Source organism: Lipotes vexillifer, unplaced genomic scaffold (genome assembly GCF_000442215.2).
Source record: "Lipotes vexillifer unplaced genomic scaffold, Lipotes_vexillifer_v1.1 scaffold240, whole genome shotgun sequence".
NCBI lineage: Eukaryota > Metazoa > Chordata > Mammalia > Artiodactyla > Lipotidae > Lipotes > Lipotes vexillifer.
Genome location: NW_006797481.1, coordinates 516693 through 534315, shown reverse-complemented (window position 1 = coordinate 534315; position 17623 = coordinate 516693). Strand labels below are relative to the sequence as shown.

Below are 17623 nucleotides of genomic sequence, written 5' to 3'. Positions count from 1 at the left end.
GAAAGAGTGAGAAAGGATGGATATAGAAGTGTGGGAATGGGAAAAGGAAACAACTAGGACTCAGAGAACATCAAGGACAGACTTGAAGGCCCTGCACCCATGGGAGCAGCATCTCTCCACCCTGTCGTATGGGTTTTCTCTGTGGCAGTCAGCAGCCCTCAAGTACAAAGAGAGGACTGCTGGTAAGATGGATCCAAAGCGGTCTGGCTTGGCTTGAAAGAGGACCGAGTAGTTTCTTGTGTGTAAATCATAGGCTGAATCCTATAAAATTGCTGGTATTTGACTGTATTTTACTTAAAAAACCCCAACAATTTCATATGGTGCCACGTACTATTTGTTGACTTGACTAGCTAACTTTACAGCTAAAAAGATGCACAAAGAACCATAATGATCTTTAGGTCATTAACAACCTAACTAAAACTTCTCATGGGACAGGACTGGAGAAAGGAGAAACTCTTCCCAAGAACAGAAAATAAAGAATAACTACAAGTATTTGTGAATAGGGTAGTGAACCTCCTTTAATCAAAGACGACCCATTAACTATCAAAAGCTACACTTTACTAAAAACAATCTGTCTTTAAAAATGTTTAATCATACAGTATGTACAATACAATATGCTGCTTTCCTTTTTGGACTTCGCTATCCACTTGAGTCCTAAAAAGAGGGGGAAAATAGCTGGTTAACAGTTTATAAATGATAAAAGTTCATTCAAGATGCATACATGAAATCTAACAACCAGCCCCTCCTCAGTGAGGAGGGCCCAAGTAAACACACATTATATATCTTACATGAATTCTCCTCTTTCCTTCAATTATCTTGGAACAAAAGAAGCTCAATTAATTGAAGCACATGTTAAGAGTTTACATTAATTGTTGCAAGACGTTTGGACCCAGATAACGTTTACAGTATAAATTCTTGGCTACTCTTTATGCTGTGATTTTACTCTGTCCATCATGGACAGTATCAGAAAACACTGGTCACCATCATTTTACTTGGATTGTAGCAGAGAATTTAACGTATTGATGGATGCAATGAAAAGAAAAATATTTTGTTAAATTTTTAAACGCTCAAATAATCCCCAATATAGTGTGGGGATGAGTATCTTAGGGTAGGTAAACAGTTACTGAACTTTTTTCCTCAAAGTCAGTAGCTTTCTTCAATATCTACTAATAAATGTTATTGTCTTTGAAATTGAATTCCAAAATCTCATTGGAATATAATAAAGAGCATACATAATCAAGCTGAGGGCTTAAGTGAAAGATGCTGTTTCATGTATACTTTCAGTAGACATTTGATTTCTTTTAAAAATAAAGCTATTTTTCCTTAAAAAAAAGTTTACATTAAGTACTAAAAAGCTAATTTTAATTCTCCAAATCACAGAAAATTTGAGTTAGAAAAAAAGCCTTAGCAATGATCTAATTCAGAATCCCCCCATTTTATAGAGAAGGAAGACAAAGCTGAGTGAGATTGAGCTGCCCAACATTTTAAAGAGGCAGCGCCAACAGAATCCAGTCTTCTGATTCCCATCCACAGCTGTGTGCAGTACAGAATGCCAGATCATTACTAAGATTTCCTCCTAGCAATGTTCTCCATAAAGATGAAGAATTACTTCATAAGCATAACTCAAATTTCAGAAATGCCCATTACCAACATCATCCCAAGGTAATTCCGTCTTAATCCTCCTTTTCTACTTTGTACCTATAAAGTAAGCGAACCTAATGGGACAATGAACAAAACTGATGGGAGGATTCAGTATTCCACTTATCTAATTTATCCATTTGTTTGGGCGTAAAAAAAGCCAAACCAAGAACAATCCCTGCTCTGTCTCTTTCAACGGCAAGTCTTAACAACACCAAAGTAATCAATCCAAAGAAGGGAACTTGCAACCACTAGGTCCTGTTCTGCTTTTTTCAGCAGTTACACACAGTTCTAAAAATGGGGCACTAGAGGGAAGCAAAATCCAAATCTCAGCAGAATGTGAAAAGGTGAAAAAAAACTTTAATAAATATGTGCAGCTTCCCATAGGAAATGTTACCTTCAGCTGGTGTCAAGCACTTAGCCTCTGCCGGCTTTGACTTGAAGTAATCATAGGCTCTGAGATCTCAAAGGTCTTCACAATCTCCTGGCAGAGAACAAAGAACATTTGGGCACTGGGTTTACAGCAAAGGAATTCTTGAAGACGAACTGCCCAAGGCAACATGCAGAGCATTACCTCCCAGTCACGGTAACTCAAAGCTATAATTCCCTGATTCCTAATTTGAGTGTTTTGGTCAATTCCTCCACTTTCTTCGTTAATATTAACAGGCTCTGTTTGAAAGACAAAGTTTTCAAAAGTTATCAAGTCAGAAGAGGTAATCTGAACAGAAACCAATGAATAATAGGAATGAAACCTGTATCGACAAGATACTTAGAATATTACATATTTATTAGGATTTCATGCATTACTGTGCTGTATTATTACAATAGCAAGTAGTCCCGTTTGCTTCCATTCAGAAAAAAATGTGGTAGAATAACACATTCCAATCATTTGAAAAACTCTGCATATCTATGAACCAACCACAGAGCTAAGGCCTAGTGGGTCCAACATGAAATTAAGAACTTTTAAAGGAAGACAGAAGTGCAATGAAAGAACTTCATTCTCTACAGGAGACCTTAGAAGGCAAAGAGTAATGGAGAGTGTGACTCATTCAACAAAGAATTAAAGATTCTCTCAGGGAGAGGAGGAGCTGCTGGCATTAGGGTTAAAATAGAAAGAAGGAAACTATAAAAATAACTGCAATTACAAGCTTTCTAAATTAAAATTTAAGGGAAGTTATATAATTTCTTGTTCATCTTCACAGCAATAGATGTTCAATCAATGACACAGATGAACCCATAGGTTTTAAACTATGATTAAGTTTTCAGCATTTTCAGTTAGTTGAAGAAGACACAGCATTGTAAAGTTTGTTACCTAAAATAAAAACTAGTTTACATTTAATAAAATACATTTCACAAACTCTAGTAACAAGTACACTTTCTCTAAAACTAATTTTTCTGAACATAGAATCATTTACCTATTATTGGCAGTCGGTCTTGGTCAAGTCTTATTCTTGCAAACCCATCCTAAAACACAAATGTGATTTTAGGAGAAGACTAAAATTTAGATTCAAAACCTATAACCATTGGATGAAAAAATGACTCAGTTAGAAAATTCTAAATCTTAGACAATCAAAGTGTACCGTAACAATAATGAGGAGTTTATATGGACAAGCCTTCTCTAACATCTTTCTCGACACGGGGTATCCCTCAGGTTCTAATCAGCTCTTTTACAACCGCATCCTGAGGAGCTTTAAATAAAACTGTAACCATCTTGACTCAGACCGATTCATACTTTTTGAATATTCCACTTTTTATTTTTATTATTTTTTGTCTGTGCCACTTGGCTTGTGGGATCTTAGTTCCCCCACCAGGGACTGAACCCGGGCCCCTCAGCAGTGAGAGTGTGGAGTCCTAACCACTGGACAACCAGGGAATTCCTGAATATCCACATTTTATTATGCATAATTCTACCATTTACCATTGACAAAATATTGCCTTTGTTATAATTTCTGGAAAAATACTTTGGTCAATACAAGATTTTTGCCTAAGATGAAAATCGAACTCATCTTATAAGTGCAGTAATGCAACCTGACAGAAGACTAAAGACAGCCTAGAGCAAATTCTCAAAGTACATTTCTGAGTACTTTTTTTTTTTTCCTAAACTATCTATTTTGAAATTACTTCAAACTTAAGAGTTACAAGACTACTGTACAAACCTCCCAGATATCCTTTACCCAGAGTCACCAATTGTTTGACTTTTGCCATATTTACATTATTGCTTTCTCTCTCTATATATTAATTTTTATGAGAGTGATAGACAATCTGTTCCTTTTCCCTAAGACTTCAGTGTATGTTTCTTGAAAACAAGAATATTCTCGTACATAACATGACAACTACCAAGTTTGGGAAATTTAACATTCACATCATACAGTTATCTAATCTATAAGTTCCATATTCAAATTTTGCCAATTCTTTCTCTAAAAAATTTCTATAATGCAAAAGCAAAAGCACGTTAAGTTTTTACCTAGTTCCTTCTGCCTATGACTTGTCAATGTTTTGCTACAATGGGTCTAAAACACTTATTGGTTAGTACAAATTCCTTTGCCAGCTCCCATCTATACCTGTTATTATTTACCCTTTTAAAAGCATATAAGAACAATTAGAGAAATAATCTTAAATCTTACCCTTATAATAAAAGAAACATGAAAGATGTTCTCCACTGTTCGGGCAAAAGAATGTGGATCAACCACAAAGTCAAAGAAGGACATCGGAGTATCAGCTACAGACAAAAGGGGAAAAAAAATTCTTCAGTACAGGAAAAGTTGTTTTTGCTTATCAATTAAGACCAATACCCTCTAGTGTTAGCCAGAGAAAGGAAATGGGCATTCATCCTGTTGTGGGATGGAAATCAGTACAACCCTGCTGGAGGGCAATCTTGTGTACCTGTTAAAAATCTGAAAGCTGTCCTACAGAAATATTAGCACATGTGCTCAAAGTTATGTGCCAAGATTTTTCACTCCAGCAGTTTACACAAGAGTAAAATGTTAGGGCTTCCCAGGTGGCGCAGTGGTTGGGAGTCCGCCTGCCGATTCAGGGGACGCTGCTTCGTGCCCCGGTCCGGGAGGATCCCACATGCCGCGGAGCGGCTGGGCCCGTGAGCCATGGCCGCTGGGCCTGCGCGTCCGGGGCCTGTGCTCCGCAGCGGGAGAGGCCACAGCGGTGAGAGGCCCGCGTACAGCAAAAAAAAAAAAAAAAAAAAAAGAGTAAAATGTTATAAAGAACTTGCCCGCTAACAGAGGATTTGTTAAATGTATTTATGATACAGCCACCCAGTGGGAATCACTGAAAAGAATAAGCGGGATCTTATGTATTGATATGGGAAAATGTCCACATGGAGAAGTCATATTGCAGAATAATGTGTATATTATGATTAGCTTTGAAAAAAGCAGAAAACCGACAAGAAAAATCCCTACTTAGCTGCATATTTATTACGACATAAACAAGAAAATCTGAAAATATACACATCACACTTTATAAGTGGCAACTTCTAGGGAGTGAGGACAGGTAGAATAGGTAGACTTTTTACTTTTCTCACTTCTATGGCATATGTATTATTTTGTAACAGAAAAAATATCCCATCTTCTAAAAATAAAAATGAGAATTTACTACACCAGTGTTCTCATGGAATTTCTAGAGAGGAGAAGCCTCATTAAAGACGTGTGTCAAGAAAGAATCAAAATGATTCAAACATTACATATATGCCTTTTGAATAAAAATAACTTCTCACTGAAAGTGACACAGGCCTGATAAATACAAGTTGCTCCCTTTTGAGCTTGGTATCATACTTACGATCTTTTTGAAAATATGTTTGCAACAATCCCAAGATTCTTTCTACTTCTTTTTCTGTTGCTTCTTGATGAGATTCTTCCATTCTTTTTAACTGAAAATATAAAGTCGTTATCAAGCAGACTGACCTATTTGTCTGCCTGTTAACCTTTTCTGCTCTCTTACATGGCCAAACTCCTCTAAATATCTTTTATCTGGGATTGTTAGCAGTTTTTATCCCCATCTTACAACTAACAGTTAAAAAAGATTTTTCTGGTTCTAGTAACATTTTCATATTAATTTTCTAATAGAAGAGTAGCATTACCAAATCAACCATTTTCAGGTTGAACATAAAATAGCAAAATACAAAAGGGACACTTTAGAACAGTGATTCTCAACCAGGAGTGACTGTGCACCACCCCTCCCCCACCCCACTGATGGGCCATTTACTAACATTTGGTTGTCATACTTGGGGTGGGGCAGGGGGAGTGAGAGGATGCTATTAACATCTAGTGGGAAGAGGCCAAGGATGCTGCTAAACATCCTGTAATGCACAGTACAGCCTCTCACAACAAAGAATTATCCAGCCCAAATGCTGACAGTGCTGAGGTTAAGAAACGCTGGTTTGGGAGAACTAATCCTAACTACAGAAATGAGTTAAAACTAAGACAAGTGGTCAATCCGATAAAATGTTTAAAGGCTTAAACATGCCAAAAAATGATTCAAACGTTAAATGATTACTTTTAAGTGACAGAACCTGACTCCAGACCCTAAAGCTTAGAAAAGATGGCCAAATTACATGTATATCATATTAATGGCTATTTGAAATTAGGTGTGTTAAAAAGCAACATGTGAAAAAACAAACCTCGTCAGGCATTGCCTGCTGCTCTTCTATCATCCGAACTTTTCTTGAACGATCGGTTCGTGGCTTTGGCACAGGGCACTCTCCTTGTATTGAACCCAACCTAATGAAAAACATGCTCTCATGTCTTTTTTGGGTTTTGTTTTTCGTTTGGTTGTTTGTTTTTTTGTGGTACACGGGCCTCTCACTGTTGTGGCCTCTCCCGCTGCTGAGCACAGGCCTTGGACGCGCAGGCTCAGCGGCCATGGCTCGCGGGCCCAGCCGCTCCGCGGCATGTGGGATCTTCCCGGACCGGGGCACGAACCCGTGTCCCCTGCACCGGCAGGCGGACTCTCAACCACCGCGCCACCAGGGAAGCCCTTTTGTTTGTTTTCAAAACAAACTAATTTCACTAGCTGAAAGCAGTTCCCATGGCATAGTCAAATTCACAACCAGGCATCAGTGATGTATGAGTGACATTAGACCAAGACTCTTGTGTCAGGTTTGTAACACCCTTTCTGCTCCCTCTGTGTGTCTAAAAGAATTCTTAGGAGCTCGCCTCAATCACAGATACGTCCTCAACACCTTCGTATTTTACTCTGAAGAGTAAGTCGGTGAATATGCCTGTGGTCCTCCCAGCTAGCCTGTTGTCTGTTTCACAAAGCCAACTTCAGAGATCAGGGGAAGTGAACGAACAGCTCCACTGGGGTTAAAATTTAAAAGCCTTTTGGTCTGGGGGTGCCAGGGCAGAGGCCCACAGCCTGGGAATCCAGAACACACCTGTCTTAGGAGATAACAGGTCAGGCAGAGGCCAAGGGATTCCTTTCCCTTTTGGATTCCCTCCACCTTCCAAAAAAGCCCTACAGAGGTACCATGCAGAAACCAAGGCCCAGAGAATTTAGACCCATGTGGTCCCTACACTTGAGGAAATCAAAGTATACAGTAGAGATGGACAGATAAATATTCACGCACAAAGATCCATTTCTACATAATATGGTAGATCCTGTGGTGCTGTAGTGGAGCAGTACTCAAGTGCTATGAGAGCATTTGGACAGAGAGATCTACCCAGACATGGGAGTGGTCTGGTTGGGAAAACTGATCCTACACTGATACCTCTGTCTAGAGAAGTCACTGGAGGCTTCCAAGCTGGTGCCTGTGGGAGAAGTAAACCTTACCAGATGGAAAAAAATGGGGAAAGGAAACTGCAGGCCAAGGGAACAAACAGCAAGTGCAAGGCTGCAAAGCTGTACATAAATCATTGCGGCTGCAAGTTGAGCTACATCATGAGATAAAGTTTAAGTCACACAACAAAAGGCTATCTTTAGATCCTAGGATTTATGACAGAGCCTAGAACTCAGCAACAAAAAAGACTTGGACTTTTCCTATAGTAAGGAAGCTTGACCTTTTTGCTGTAATATACAGCGGTTCTGGGCACTTGAGTTAAGGGAAGTCTTGTTAAAAACAGATGCCGGGCCCCACGCCACAGACGGACCACATCTGCATCTCCAAAGCCTTCTAACAGACACTACCAATCTCAGAAGGTTTAGAAGGGTAATCAGAATAGACAGACGCCCTGGAGCTATCCACTTCAGGAAGAAACCACTTGGGTGCTTACCCTAGAGAAGTTATCTACTATGTATTTAAAGGCTGTCTCACAGAAGAACCAGTAAGAGCTGTTCTTAGCTTCTCCATAGGACTGAGCTGGGAAATTAAGACAGAAGCCAATTCCATTTGAGTATAAAGAAAAGCTTTTCCAAATTAGAGTTGTATCCAAAAAATGAACTAGGCAGTTTATGTGATAGTGACTCAAGCATCTTCAAATATAGGTCAGAGATCATCTAACAGGAAATTCTACATAACAAATGGCATTCTACATATACTGATAGAATTTTAAGCCATCTTTCATAGGAGGTATCATCCTCCTACCTGATAAGGATTTTAAAGATGATAAAACAAAGCCAGACATTACGCCACAGACCCAAAGTCTGCCACGCCAGAAAGCAAAGGAGCAACTAAGACCCTGCACAGCCAAATAAGTAAATAAATAAATAAATATAAAAAAGAAAATAAAAGAAAGAAAGCAAAGGAGCCAGCAGGGTGCCCTGGTAAGGAGGTGCCAGCCCACGGCCTTTCCTGCTTAAATTAAGCAGGATGAGGGTCCATCCCCATCAAGATTTTATGGGCTTTTAAATCAAAGTTTAGAAAGTCTCCAAGCAACGTCATCATGATCGTCACCTCCACAATACCAAGTAATTTTTGCCTCTACAATAAAATACAATTTAAGGTTTACAAATGGCTGGTCTGTCGGATTTTTAAAATAATCTTACAGAAAGTGGAATGTATGGGTTTTATTAAAGGTGTTTTCTGCTGTTTTGCCTGATATTTTCCAGGAGTCATAGACTATGAATTCAAAATCAGAACTATCTTCATCACGGATGAGTTCTTCAGCTTCTAGCGGATTTACACCCATATGTGTCAGCTACAAAAATGAAGGGAAACAAAAACCCCAGTTAAGCCACAAGCAATCATTCACCGTACCCAATCATCTCTATCACTAAACAACAGGCCAGAGGCAAAGTCTGTTTCTGCTGTCCTAACAGGCTGGCTAAATCTCTTATTATAAATTCCTATTTTCAAAGGTACCTTCTTTGTGGCAGAAAATATTCCTCAATGTACTCAGAACCTTTTGGTAAGAAAGCGAGATGATCCAGACCAATGGTTCTCACCAGAGTGATTCTGTACCCCCCGTGCGCCCGCAGGGGTCTTTTGGCTTCATGTCTGGAGACATTTTTGGCTGTCACAACTGGGTTGGGGGGAGGTGGAGAGGGCAGCGTTACTGGCAGCTGGTGGGCAGAAGCCAGGATGCTCTCAGTATCCTACAACAGGCCCCCACAACAAAGACTCAGCCAGCCCAAAATGTCCTTAGTGCCCAGCCTGAGAAACCTTGCTCTAGCCCCCTGCTGGCTGAGGGCTGGACGGACCAGAACTAAGCCCACCGGGAATTTCCGATCACCCATAGTTCACTTTTGAAGTATTAGCAAAGCTGAATTAGCATAAAAATATGACATGACATCCCAAAGCAAAAGTTCTGAGACAGAAAAGGGAAGTTTAGCTGGCTTTCAATTTTCATTTTTCAGCCAACCTCCTGGAGACCTCTATTCACCTTGTATCTCAGCATTTCCAGAGAGCAGGGGCCTAGTGTCAGGGAGAGAATCGTTCATCTTAAAACCGCCTTCCTGGGAAGAGTTGGCGGAAGTCTAATAATTCTGCTACCTGAAGCTATCTTACAGAAAGTGTATTATATTAAATTTGCTTTTATGAAAGTACACTTTTATTACACTATAAAACTATGAAATGCCTAGAGGTTATCAAATTAAAATGGTAGTATCATATATAAACAGTAATCAAAAACCCTCAGAGAGCTTCACCCGTTAAAGGCAGTTAAACTTTGAAGAAAAGAGAGGCTGCCAGAACCCGATCAGAGAGGCATGGTCAGCTCCACTCCGTTCTCCTGCCACCCTGTCCCACCACCGCACGCTTGGAGGAACACATTTCAATTTTTGTCTGGTCAAATCTACCAATCTTTTCTTTATAGTCTTTTTATTTAGTGTCATACTTGAAAAGATCTTCCCTTCCCAGAGACTAGACAGCTATTAATTTCAGGTTTTATATGGACTGCTTTAAGACTTGTGGAATTTATTTTGATATGTTATTGAAAGTACAAAGCTCACCCTGATAAATAAAAGTAATTTTTAAAAAGATTACCCAATACATAGTTAACTTTATTTATTGAGCTATACATTAGTGTGCATTTTCCAAAATGCACGATACGTCAAAATTTTAAAGTTGTTAAAAAAGAAAATTTTAAGGTTTAAAATTTAAGTAGGGTAAAATTAAATTTTAAAAAAATCTAAGGTTTTAGAAACAACGAAAACCTCGTCTGCCTCATACCTTTACAAAATAATTTATCTGGTCAGGTCTCATGGTACTAAATCATTTTAATAACCTTTTAACAAACATTTGGTCAGAAAATCAATGTCCTAGCAGAAATGCTAGGATACAGCTTGGCTCAAAGTAGAACCAAGGAAAAAAAGACAACAGAGTAAGGTACAAAGTTAGTCTCCTTGTGCTTTTTTTTGGTAAATCCATCAAGGAAGTTTCCAAATTTCAGGTAACAACCATTCAAACGTATTAAGAGGCAAAGACAGGTGAACAAAACAACAACAACAACAAAATTCCCAAAAGAAGAACCCCAATCATATTCGGATGGCTATGAAATATTCTCAAAGACAAATCAAAACATGCCCCCTCCACCAGACCTGTCATGTCCAGCTGAACTCTGCCACCTGCAGTGTGGGCTTCTGCCCAGCCTGGGACAAACGTCCTAGGTCATTGAGAATAAGCTGGAACACTTATGAACGGACAGCTGAGTGAGGAAAAAAATGGCCATTTGAAATAAACATAGCGCCCAGAGTCTTAGAAGGCTAGGAGATTTTCAAACTGCTCTAAACTGCCAACCTAGATTCCACCACATAGCTCGACTGTCATCTGTTTAATTTGGTAAGATCTCTTTGGAGGAATCTGAGGCCCAAAAAAGGAAAAATGAAGTGAAAACCATTTGCATATGGATATAAGCAAAGTAGATAATTACACAATATGTGACAGATGAAGCATTTTTTATTAAGATTCTGTAGCTTTGAACTTACTAGAGTTTCAACATATCTTAACATATCAAACGAGTTCAGATCAGAACGCAGCTGCTTTGCCTTCTCTTTGCCCAAATCTGAAGCCAAAACAAGAAAGTGGGCGTCTAGGACTGCTTCTCTTGCTCGGGACACTATTCAAAAAAGAAGGAAAACACACACATTACAACATACACATTATCCACAGGTATTTTCCCAAAACTTCCAACTACACTTACCCCGCATTTCCCACGGGACCAAAAAAATCTCAAACATCATCCATCTCCGTCTAAAAACTGGTTCCCCTGCCCAGCTCACCAAAATCTGAAATCAAAGCTAACCAGTCTTCCTAAAAGCCAACTCCCTCTGCACTTTTCCTACTCCTGGGAACTGAACCGCAATCTCGTAACAACCCCAGCTTAACAAAACCTCCATCATCTCTAACACCGGCTTTTCCCTTTGACTCCAGCAACCCATCCCAGCCACTGTTAACACCGCGCTGATGATGTAAGTCAAACTGAATGCCTCCTATGTGTAAGGCACTGTGCTGGGCGTGGTGGTTTGCCAACCAGCAACAGGTAAGTGGTCAAGGAGCCTCAGCTGAAATTAGGTGCGGGGCCGGCAGCGGGAGATGCAGCCTGTACCTGGCAGCACAAGCACCACCAAATAAACAATCTACAGGCAGCAGGGCCATGACCGCTGAGGATGGATGACCCCAAGAGGTTTGACAGAGGGCATGGGATTTAAGATAAACTATAGGCAGGAAAAGATTTAAATAGGGCACAAGAAGGGAATGGGGCAGGGAAACCGAGGAGGAAGTTTGGGGAGGTGAGGGAAGGGTCCATTGGGGGAAACAGCAGGGCTGAGAGGAATGGGTTTAATCAGACTCCGAAGGGAACAGGCAGTGTGTAAAAGCGCTCCAGGAACACCGGCGAAGGCAAACTGAAAAGACACCCAAGAAGAGACAAATACACAAATACCTTTGCTTGGCTCACTCCCCAAGGCCACTTCGTTTTAATTACTATTTCCCGAACATTCCTCATGCTGGTGAACTTACTGACTCCAGGCTTTGTACTTATACATCATTTTCTTCCTTTTTTTTTTTAAACATTATCACAATTTTTTAAAATATTTATTTATTTATTTTTTGGCTGCACTGGGTCTTCGCTGCTGAGCGCAGGCTTTCTCTAGTTGTGGCAAGCAGGGGCTACTCTGTTGCGGTGCGCGGGCTTCTCACTGTGGTAGCTTCTCTTGTTGTGGAGCACGGGCTCTAGGTGCGCGGGCTTCAGTAGTTGTGGAACAGGGGCTCAGTAGTTGTGGCTCGCGGGCTCTAGAACGCAGGCTCAGCAGTTGTGGCGCACGGGCTTAGCTGCTCCGCAGCATGTGGGATCTTCCTGGACCAGGGCTCGAACCCGTGTCGCCTGCACTGGCAGGCGGATTCTTAACCACTGTGCCACCAGGGAAGTCCCTCTCCTCAGTTTTAATTTAGGAAAATAACTGCGAAAGTGACGATGAGTGAGAGAACGAGGCAGAGGCAGAAGCTAGAGGGGCGGGCTCCTGGGCTGTTCAAGACCCCCCAGCACATCACTGTCACAGCGCACACTGAGGAAAGTGCAGATCTCTCACGGATGGATCCAAGCCTCTAAAGAGTTAAAACTGAGAACATCAAATCCACGTCTACAGGAGTTATAGAATTCTGTGTTGGCTGACCACCTCCTAGGTCAGTTGTAAATAATTTTGCCTTAAAGAGGTGACCCAGCCAGCACAGTGGAAATGGCTGAGGGGGAAACGGTCTGTTGATAGACAACTCTTAGGCTGGGTGAATAATAATAATAAGGGGGCGAAGTGGTCAAGAGTAACCTTGAGGAGGCAGCCTGGGGGGGTCCAGGCTTGGGAGAGAAGAAAAACCTAGAGGGTGGAGGAGGGATTTCACAGGGTGAAAAGGAAAGGCTGGCTTCGGGAAGGTTTGCGGAAATTAGGTGAACTGGTAGACCAAGATGGAGGATGGTAAGGAGGCTGCAGTCACAGCAAGAGAGACACAGATTTGAAAGCGTACAGAGAGAAAATGTGAAAGGGGGTGACATTTAAACATCAGCCACACTAGCGAATGACCAGAAATAAACATTCTGTTCCTCAAAGAACATGAGGAATCGTGGTGTCCGGGCAGCGGCCAGCTCTGCCGACTTCTTTACCCGCATCTGCCTGCACCCTCCCTTTCCGCTCCCAATGGATTCAGGAGGGAAAAGTGGTCTGGGGACTCATCCTAGGGCTCTGTGACCCAGGGCCCACACCAGGGGCCTCTCTGACCTGTCCTCTGTCTTCAGACAGACAGACTGCTCTTACCACTAACACTGCTGCTGCTTTTAATTCAAACCAAGATTATTTTTTAGCGCCTCCTCCTTCTGCAACAAAGGTCTAGAGTTCAGGGCTGAGATTTCTCTCTCTCTTTCTCACAGCCCTCCCCCCATTAGAGACCAACAGGGCCACCTGTAGACATGCTACCCCTACTGGGTTACAGGTGGACCAAGAGGAAGGAACTGAGGGAGGGGAGGTTGGGAGGACAGGGAAAGAAACAGGACGTCAAGGTCCAGCTCAGTTCTTTCTCTTTAATTCATCCATTCAACCAATGCATTCTGGGGATACAGCAGTCAATACAGTAGAAAGATAATACACAGAAAGTTCTCAAATTTGAACAAGCAACAGAACCACCTGGGGGGCTTGTCAGACACAGCCCCCCACCTCCCCAAATTTCATGTAAAGCCCTTACTATATGCTTAGGGAATGGTAAGTGCACAATAAAAGCAGTAGTAGTGCTACAGTGAAAAAGGTTCCAAAACTAATAAAGCACTATTATAATTGTGGGAGTTGTCTTCTGTCAATAATTCGCTTCTGATGTAAAACTAATGAAAATTATCCTAAAACATATGATAACACAAAGCTTCCATACATAAAATAATGAATTACCTCCATTAAACAGGGTGTTGGCCTCTTCAAGGACCTCTGTTAACTTGTCGCTGGCATTCAATATATCCTCCCGGTTTTCTATTTAAAAAAATACAAGCTTTGGGAAGCGTGCTCATCATTCGCTAACAAATGGCTGACAAAGTGACCAGGGGCAGCAACACAGCCAAGCCCCGCCCCCTGCTCCCCGGGGGAATTACTTCCAACAGCTTTACCTCTTTAACCAAAACGGCCAGGCAAGAGAAAGATGACTGTACCCCTTTAGCAGAATGAACTTTAAAAGGGGACCCACTTGGCTCCCCCTAAACTTCACCCAAAGGCTCCACTCCTTCTGCAGCCTCTGAGGAGCGCTGCTAACAGTGGTTCTCAAACTCTGCAAGCCACAGGATCCCCAGGGCCACCTAGAGTTTCAGACTGGATAGGTCTGGAGTGCGGTCCGGGAATCTGAATTTCTGACAGTTCACGGGCGACGCTGCCGCGGGCGGGCGACCGCTCGCTGGGAACCACTGGATGCAAGAGAACGAGCCCAGGCTCCGCGTGCCGTCTCTCCCCCTTCCCAACCATTTGGGCTCGGACGAGCGCCCGCCCGCGCCTGGCCTCCGGCGGTGCCGTCCCGCTCCTCGGGGACCTGCGCGCCCCGGCCAAGGTCGTGCAGCGCTCTCCGCACGACGGATATGCGAGCGCCTCGCAAGCCAATCGAGGCGCGGCCAGGCGGCGCAGGGCTGGCCCCGGCCGCCGCCCGCGCCGCCCCGCGCCCCGCGCCCGCGCCCGCGCTCGCGCTGCCCCGCCTTACGTTGGACCGAGTTGATGAGCGCCCGGTACTGATGGCGGATCTGGCGGCACAGGCCATGGTCGGTCTCCGCCTCCAAGCTCGCCGGGTCCATCATCTCGTCCCCGGAATCCGACGGCTCCGTCTCCTCCAAGCTCGGGCGCTCCGGGGCCTCCCTGCGCTCGGGCGCGGCGCCGCGGCGGGACACGGGCGACAGCGGGGACCGCGAGCGGGAGCGGGAGCAGGTGCGATCCCGGTGCGGGTCGCGGCCCCGGCCCCGGCCCTCGGACCGGCGGCCGCTGCCGTCCCCAGACATCGCGCCAAGCCGCCCTGCAACTTCGCAACGGCGGAAGTTCGCGCCAGAAACTGAAACCCCTGCTCTGCGCGAGCGCTTGCTCCCTGCGGAACGCGGCTCCCGGGCCGGCGCGAGAGCACAGCGACGCCTGTGGCTGGAGGCCGACGGCGGGGCCGAGATCGGGGGCGCAGTGGTTAGAGCGCCGCCGGGCCGGCACCGGGCGCAACGCAGGCCCCTGACCTTCGCGCCCCTGATGTTTGATACACTGAGATCCCACTGACTCCACACCGGAAGGTGCTTAGGATCTTGGTTATCTGGTCCCGCGTGCCGGCCCCAACAGACTGGGAAAGCGTCTCTGGATCTCCGGGACACAGCCACAGCCTTGAAACAAATACTTAGCATTCTTCCAGGTGAAAATTCATTCCAAGCGCCAGACAGAAATACCTGGGACATTTCCAGGTCATGGGCACGCAGCCCATGTTTGTTGATCGAGGCTCCTGCAGTTAAGCAGGATGAGCAGTGGACCTGGAGATAAGAGAGGCGATTTTGCCACTATCTGTGAACTTAGTTCCTTGAGCCATCCTTGCGGGGACCAAATGGGGTTTATAAACAGCTGGCAATCCCACTCTTTTTGAGGATAAAAGAACTAATGAGCAAACAAAAAGTTCACAAGTTTTTTTGGTTTTCTCATAGTAAACTCTGTTAACCATCGCTTCTAAATATCTACACCTTGACAGTTTATGTTCATAATTGGTCCTCAAACTAAAAGATTCTAAAATACCTTCAAATGCATCTAAGAACGATGAAATTATATTCCTATAGTTTTGGGTTTTTTTGTTTTCTGGGGTTTTTTTTTTCGGTACGCAGGCCTCTCACTGTTGTGGCCTCCCCCGTTGCAAAGCACAAGGCTCCGGACGCGCAGGCTCAGCGGCCATGGCTTACAGGCCCAGCCGCTCCGCGGCATGTGAGATCCTCCCAGACCGGGGCACGAACCCGTGTCCCCTGCATCGGCAGGCGGACTCTCAACCACTGCGCCACCAGGGAAGCCCTATTCCTATAGTTTTAAAGATAAATGGATGAATTTCATTCCATGTATTTTGGAATTTCATTCCCTGTATTGCAATGTTTCTCAAGCGTTCTTTTTGGTGTTGAGAACACATTTTCTCAAAGGAACAACATTATAAGTTGAGTTACTACATGAGTCTACAAAAATACCATTTTGTGAATCAGGTATAGTCAGCTTGAGTAAGCACTATTCATTGCTGCCCAACACATATGTCTCACCTCACACCTGCTTCACCTGGATTTCAGGAAAGGTATGCTCTGGCACCTGCTTCATTGGATGAAGCACGATTGGTCTAAATGAATCATGGTAATCTCATCCCCCTTCCCCAATGACTGGGCTAGGGATAGGACTCAATCCCGTTCTGGACAGTGACATGAGAGGGAGCTTCCCATTTGGATGACACACAAAGCCTCTGGAGAAGAAAGCCTTTACCCCCATCCTCACTCTTCTTTGTGATGCTGGCATGAGGAAATGGAGCCTGCACGATGACAACCGTCTACTACTGATGACATGACAAGCACGAGAAAAGACCAGAACACTGGGGACACTGGAGAGGAATGATGGACATGGCTGAATTGCTGAGTGATTTGGAGTCTGCCTACCTCCAGACTTCTTGTTAAGTAAGCCACAAATGTCCTGTGGTTTAGGCCACCATTAATTGTTTTGTAGTTGCTACTTGCAGCTCAGTGCGTTGGAACTGAAACAAATACTTAGCATTCTTCCAGGTGGAAATTTGTTCCACACTCCAGACAAAAATCCCTGGAACATTTCATTGAATTCAACAAGCTTTTGATGTGTATTAATAGGCCAGACACTCAGCAAACCAAGCAGGTCACAAAGACGGCTGACAGACTTGTCTTTGCCTTCCAGGGTCTCACCAGGAGACAGATATGAAACTGATCCTAAAATTCATGTGGAAATGCAAGGGACCCAGAATAGCCAAAATAACCTTGAAAAAGGAAGACAAAGTTGGAAGGACTCACACTTAATTCCAAAACTTATTACAAAGCTATAGTAATTAAGACTGTGATACTGTCATAAGGACGGACATAAAGATCAATGGAATAGAATTAAAAGTCAGAAATAAACCCATACATCTATGGTCAACTGATTTTCTAAAAAGGTGCCAAGACAACTCAAAGAGGAAAGAATAGTCTTGGCAACAAATGGTGGTGGGACAGTTGGATACCCATATGCAAAATAATGAAGTTGGATTCCCCCTTGCACTATACACACAAATTAACTCAAATTGGATCAGACCTAAATGTAAGAGCTAATACCATGAAACTCTTAGAGGCAAAATAGGTGTAAACCTTTGTGACCTTGGACTAGGTGATGGTTTCTCAGACGTGACAGCAAAAGCTCAAGCAACCAAGGAAAAAATAGACAAATTGGAGACCAGGTTCGTGGTAATTTGTTATAGTAGCCCTAGGAAACTTACACAGGCACCCAGGATGAGTGACACTGGGAAGTCACTACCATTTCTGGGCCTGGCAGGTCAGAGGAAGCAGCAGTGTTACCAGAGCCCCATGAGGGCTAAAGCCACGAAGAAGGGCCCATCAGACAGGAGCTCTGGTCCTAGAGGGATGCAGCTATGCTAGGAAGA

At 43.4% G+C, this 17623-nt stretch overlaps 1 protein-coding gene across 2 annotated transcripts; it reads right to left on the bottom strand.

Annotated features, from left to right (window-relative positions):
- Positions 1-490: 490 nt before the first annotated feature.
- NSMCE4A (NSE4A component of SMC5/6 complex) lies at positions 491-15029 on the bottom strand. 2 transcript variants are annotated; one of them, XM_007469554.1, is made up of 11 exons: positions 14681-15029; positions 13891-13968; positions 10951-11081; positions 8572-8723; positions 6269-6368; positions 5428-5518; positions 4263-4357; positions 3054-3102; positions 2213-2307; positions 2036-2122; positions 491-654 (listed from the first exon to the last, which is right to left on the bottom strand). In XM_007469554.1, the coding sequence occupies exons 1-10, from the start codon at positions 14970-14972 to the stop codon at positions 2048-2050; spliced, it is 1158 nt and encodes a 385-aa protein (XP_007469616.1). In that variant the 5' UTR covers positions 14973-15029; the 3' UTR covers positions 491-654; positions 2036-2047. The 2 variants fall into 2 exon arrangements, with proteins under 2 accessions (XP_007469616.1, XP_007469617.1); XM_007469555.1 differs by having other exon boundaries at positions 2036-2119.
- Positions 15030-17623: the final 2594 nt, after the last annotated feature.

Coding starts and splice junctions, on each gene's coding strand:
- NSMCE4A (XM_007469554.1), bottom strand. CDS start 14,972: ATGTCTGGGGACGGCAGCGGCCGCCGGTCCGAGGGCCGGGGCCGGGGC. Junction 13,969..14,680: donor GCTCATCAACTCGGTCCAAC/GTAAGGCGGGGC, acceptor TTTTTTAAATAG/AAAACCGGGAGGATATATTG. Junction 2,308..3,053: donor AGACCGACTGCCAATAATAG/GTAAATGATTCT, acceptor TCTTTCAAACAG/AGCCTGTTAATATTAACGAA.